The sequence below is a fragment of the Apis dorsata genome, unplaced genomic scaffold (genome assembly GCF_000469605.1).
Source record: "Apis dorsata unplaced genomic scaffold, Apis dorsata 1.3 scaffold_1186, whole genome shotgun sequence".
Taxonomy (NCBI): Eukaryota; Metazoa; Arthropoda; class Insecta; order Hymenoptera; family Apidae; genus Apis; species Apis dorsata.
Window position 1 is genome coordinate 443 of NW_006264283.1, and position 5426 is coordinate 5868.

The 5426-nt window shown below is 20.6% G+C and overlaps 1 protein-coding gene and 1 long non-coding RNA gene across 8 annotated transcripts in view; both read left to right on the forward strand.

The window, feature by feature from the left end:
- The window catches only part of LOC102671554 (protein argonaute-2), a 4524-nt gene extending 288 nt beyond the window's left edge, over nt 1–4236 (forward strand). The window contains exons 2-15 of one of the 2 annotated variants that reach the window (XM_006624947.2): nt 1–16; nt 241–570; nt 717–917; nt 1199–1325; nt 1391–1743; nt 1855–1974; nt 2052–2325; nt 2421–2579; nt 2658–2823; nt 2902–2992; nt 3132–3295; nt 3390–3663; nt 3748–3932; nt 4011–4236. In XM_006624947.2, coding sequence (XP_006625010.1) covers nt 286–570; nt 717–917; nt 1199–1325; nt 1391–1743; nt 1855–1974; nt 2052–2325; nt 2421–2579; nt 2658–2823; nt 2902–2992; nt 3132–3295; nt 3390–3663; nt 3748–3932; nt 4011–4101 — 2490 coding nt within the window. In that variant the 5' untranslated portion in view covers nt 1–16; nt 241–285 and the 3' untranslated portion in view covers nt 4102–4236. Of the gene's footprint in view, nt 167–240; nt 571–716; nt 918–1198; nt 1326–1390; nt 1744–1854; nt 1975–2051; nt 2326–2420; nt 2580–2657; nt 2824–2901; nt 2993–3131; nt 3296–3389; nt 3664–3747; nt 3933–4010 lie in introns of both variants that reach the window. The other variant, XM_031514788.1, reaches the window with a different exon arrangement.
- A 473-nt stretch (nt 4237–4709) lies between these two features.
- The window catches only part of LOC116186676, a 4361-nt gene continuing 3644 nt past the window's right edge, over nt 4710–5426 (forward strand). For 3 of the 6 annotated variants that reach the window (XR_004151693.1, XR_004151698.1, XR_004151694.1), the window contains exon 1: nt 4710–5103. This is a non-coding gene — a long non-coding RNA (uncharacterized LOC116186676). The remainder of the gene's footprint in view (nt 5104–5426) is intronic. The other 3 variants (XR_004151695.1, XR_004151697.1, XR_004151696.1) reach the window with 3 other exon arrangements.

The window sequence follows — 5426 nt, forward strand, 5'->3', positions numbered from 1 at the left end:
TAATTCACCACAACAATCACATAGTCAAAGGCAACAGCTCAGTATCTCACATCAAGAAATAATGTCAGATAGTCATCAAGAACAACAACAACCAAGTGGTTCACAAGAATTACATAGTCTGCAACAGTCATCTGTTTCACAGCTATCTCATTCAGAACAATCACAGCAGGTATTTATACATTTATATATAGGAATGAAATTTTATAGAGAATTCATTTTGTATTTCTTTTTTTAATTTAGGAAACTGCTGTTGTTTTAAAAAAAATTGATTCATTTACACAAAATATGCATGATATGTATTTGGCTCAAATACCAAAACGAACTAACCAAATAAATAAATTAGGTAGAAATATTATTGTGGAAACAAATATGCTTAAACTCATTTTTGCACAAAATTTTCAAACAAATATTATACATTATGATGTAATCATAACACCAGATAAACCAAAATTTTTATTAAGGACTATTTTTGAAGAATTTAGAAAAAAGCAATGTCCAAAAAGATATCCTGCATTTGATGGCAAAAAAAATGCATATAGTGCAAAAATTCTTCCTTTTGGTGATAAAAGTGTAAGTTATATGTCTATAATTTGTTTCAATCATAATATATATTCAAAATTTATATTATTTAAATTTTATTTTTTTTCAAATACATATATTTATATTCAAAATATTGATTTATTTTATAATGTTTTAATTATTTTTATATATTGTAGAAGGAAGAAGAAATAAAAATTGTCGATGTTAATACAGGAAAAGAAAGAAATTTCAAAATATATTTAAATAAAGTTGCATCTCTTGATTTGTCATGGTTAACAAGTCTAAAATGTGATTTGATGGATTCTGAAAAGAATCAAAAATGTATACAAGCATTAGATATTATTTTACGTCATGGACCTGCATACCATTATACAATGGTAATTTATTTCATATTATTCATCATAAAAATAATCAAATAATTAACATAACATAAATAATTTTAATTATTATTATTAAAAGATTTATTTATATATTATATAATATTATATATATAATATTGTATATTATACAATAATTATACAATATTATACAATATTTATATGTTATACATGTATTATAATCATGTTAATTATACATTAATTGTATATAATATATTGTTTATTGTAATTATAATAAATTTAATATATTTAAATTTTTAAATAATAATATTGATATTTAGGTTGGCAGATCACTTTTTCAACCACCAGAACCAGGAAGGATTGTATCATTATCAAATGGATTAGATTTATGGGTTGGTGTATTTCAATCTGTTGTAATTGGATCTAAACCATATTTAAATATAGATGGTAATATGTTAATATAATTATATCATTAATATTATTTCATATATTTAATATCTATTTTATTTTAGTTGCACATAAAGGATTTCCTAAAAGTCAATCAGTTATTGATTTGATGAAAGAACTATGTAATGTACAGGATTTAACTCCAAAAGATATAGAACGCAATCTTGTTAATATAAATAAATTTTTAAAGGGATTAAAAATTCAATATGAATTACCTGGACAACCTACTACTAAAAGAACTTATCGTGTAAATAAATTAGTTGATTGTCCAAGAGAAAATAAATTTCATTTGGAAGATCAAACTTTATATTCGGTTGAAAAATATTTTTTGCAAATTAAAAAATATTCAATAAAATATCCCAATCTGCCATGCCTTTGGGTAGGATCTCGGAATAACTCAATTTATTTACCTGTTGAGGTAAATATCAATAAAAAAATATTTTTTTACTGATACACTTAAAGTATACTTAAAGTTATAATATTATATATAATATTATAATAAGTTTATTTTAACTTTATTTTTATACAGTTATGCACGATAATTGCCGGACAAGTTATACACAAAGAAATGAATAAAATTCAAACTTCTAAGATGATTCGTGAAACAGCAACTAATACACAAAAACGTAAAGAAAAAATTATGAATAGTGTAAGAGTTTTTTTAATATTTAAATACTTAAATAAAATTAATTTCTTATTATTAATAAAATATTAATTTATTTATAGTTTGCTAAGATGAATTTAAATCAGCAGCCAACTTTAATGAATGAATTTCATTTTTCTGTAAATGCAGAATTTGAAAAAGTACCAGCAAGAGTTCTAAAGCCTCCAAAATTACAGTATAAAGAAAAAGAAGTTACTGTATGTAAGGGAACATGGAAAGCAGAAAAATTTTTTAGTCCTTGTGTTTTACCAAAGAATTTATGGACTATTTTAAACTTGGATAAATTCGTGCATACTCATGATTTATATAATTTACATGAAAAACTACTTCATGGTGGTTAGTATCAAAAAAAGAAATTTCTCAATATGACATTTAAAATATTCTTTTACAATAGTATAGTATCTTAATTATTACGTTATCATCTTACTTAGGTAAGTTTTTGAACATGGAGATTGAAGAAGCACAAACTCCATTTACAAATTTAACTATTAAAACAAATATTAGTAATATTATCGAATATTTTAAAGATAAAAAGAAACAAAATATACTACTTGTAATAGTGATACTTCCAAATTTAGAGAATGCATATAGTAAGTAAAATATTGATTTATATATAAAAGAAAATGCTTAATAAAATATTTTATTTATTTATTTTTTATTTTTTTAAGGTATTGTAAAGCAAATTTCTGAACTTCAAATACACGAAGGTATTGTAACTCAATGTATAAAAAATCAAACTTTAAAAAAATTAAATGATTCAACAATTGGGAATATTCTGTTAAAAATTAATTCAAAGCTTAATGGTATTAATCATATTATTACTCCTACTAATCGGTAATATTATTTTATATTCTTTGTAATATGTAATATGTATTATATATATGTAAATATATATATGTAATATGTTTTCAGTCCAAATTGTCTACATAAGCCATGTATGATAATTGGTGCAGACGTGACTCATCCATCACCTGATGCTATAAATATACCCTCAATTGCAGCTGTAAGATTTTTTTAATTTCAACCATATAAATATAATGATTTATAATGATAAAATTAATTTGATTTAATATAAAATATAAAATAAAATGATTCATAATATAAATGAATATAATAATTAATAATATTTTATTATATTATAGGTAGCAGCAAGTCACGATCCAAATGCTTTTAAGTATAATGTTGAAATAAGACTTCAATCACCGAGAGAAGAAATAATTCAAGATTTGGAAGAAATTATGATCATTCAATTGAAATACTTTTATACAACAACGAGACAAAAACCTCAGAAATTAATTTTTTATCGGTAAATAAATTCAAATATTAAATAAAATATAGATTTAAAATTTCAATTATATGAGTTATTTGTTATATAAGTATTGTTGTTTTTGGATATATAGAGATGGAGTAAGCGAAGGACAACTTACACAAATAATGCATAAAGAATTATTTGCAATAAAAAAAGCTATTGCACGTTTAGAGAAATCTGATGAATTAAAAATCCCAATCACATTTCTTGTAGTTCAAAAACGACATCATGTACGTCTTTTTCCAACTGATGTGAAGAATTCTGATGATAAAAATTTTAATGTACAAGCAGGGACTATTGTTGATACTGAAATTACACATCCAACTCATATAGATTTTTATCTTGTATCTCATACTAGCATACAAGTAAGTTAATATTCTATAATTAAAAATAGATGTAATCATTACATTTATAATAAGTATTTGCATAATAATACAAAATGTTTATAGGGTACTGCTAGGCCTACAAAATATAGATGTATATGCAATGAAAATCAAATGCCTGAAAATGAAATTGAACAACTTACATATTATCTTTGTCATATGTTTGCACGTTGTACAAGATCTGTTAGTTATCCTGCGCCTACATATTATGCTCATTTAGCTGCTTTTAGAGCAAGAGCATTAATACACAAGTAAGTTTATATGCATATTATTATATTTTATTATATTTACATGTTTGTCATATAATTATGATTTTTATGTGTGTATAGTATTCCATTGAATATAGATAATCTGCAAGAGGAACAGCGGAAAAAAATGACCTTAAGAATAAATAAAAGTTCACCTATGTTTTTTGTATAAAATAAATGTATTATTTTAATATATAACATGTAATATGTAATATGTAATATTTTTGAATTTTTTGATTGCTATTGATTTATAATAGTATTATATAACATTTTTTTTTCAAATATAATAAAAAATGTTTATAATGAATATTATTATTTTATATAATGAATATTATTAAATTATTATTTTATATGTAATTATAATAATTGTTGTTACTATTTAATATAATATTTTATTTTAAATATATTATTTTATTATATTTTACAATCCTTGATTCTCCTTCAGTGTTATCCAATATTATCTCTGTTATTAATCTATTTTATTTATGTAAAAATATATTTTCTTCTATAAATAATATATAAATATAAACTTATTTGCAAATAATAATAAATCAAAATTTAGAAAATATATTCGAATATAAATAAAATCGAATATATTCAATAATTCAAACATTTTTATATTCTCTATTTTATATTCTCTATAAAATATTAGTTGTATAATTAATTTTTTTACAGTTATTTTATTTATTAATTTGAAACTAATGCATATGTATATGCAAACTTTATATATAATATTAAATATATTAAATCGAATATATTTTTTCATAAATCGCAATAATTAATCAATTTGAATATAAGAGCAACTAATATGGCGTATGATAGTGTTTTATATCAATATCGTGAGCATGATATCTGTTTAAATAATTCAATTATACATTTTACATTACACTATTAAATATATTATTTTAAATTTATTTTATAATGAAGGTTAGAATAAATATTTCACTTATTTTTATATTCATATGTGTTTATTTGACAACATAAATATAAATTTTGATTGGAGAATGATTAATTTTCTATATTTTCTATTCATATTCGTGAAATTTCAAATAATACGTTAATTTTTGGTAATGAAGTTTAAGTTTATTGCGATTCATAAGATGTGTTATAAATTTAAAAAAAAATACGGAAATTATTGTACTTGTGAAACAAAGAATATGTGCATCATAGAAGGGTATGTTCTTTTTTATTTTATTTATTTGAAATATTTATATTCAAATATTATATATACATATATTTTTGTATTTTATATATAAGTATGTATAAATTTTTTTTTAATTTTTTAATTTTTTAGTTTTTCATATATTTCATATATTTTTGATTTGTCATTAAATATTTGTACATTTAATATTAAAAATATATATAAATATATTTTCTTATATATATAAATAATATAATTATTTATCAATTATTATTAAAATAATTCTTAAAGGATAATTATATATATTGAATATTAAATAAAATAATTAATATAAATATAAAACTATAATTATTTTT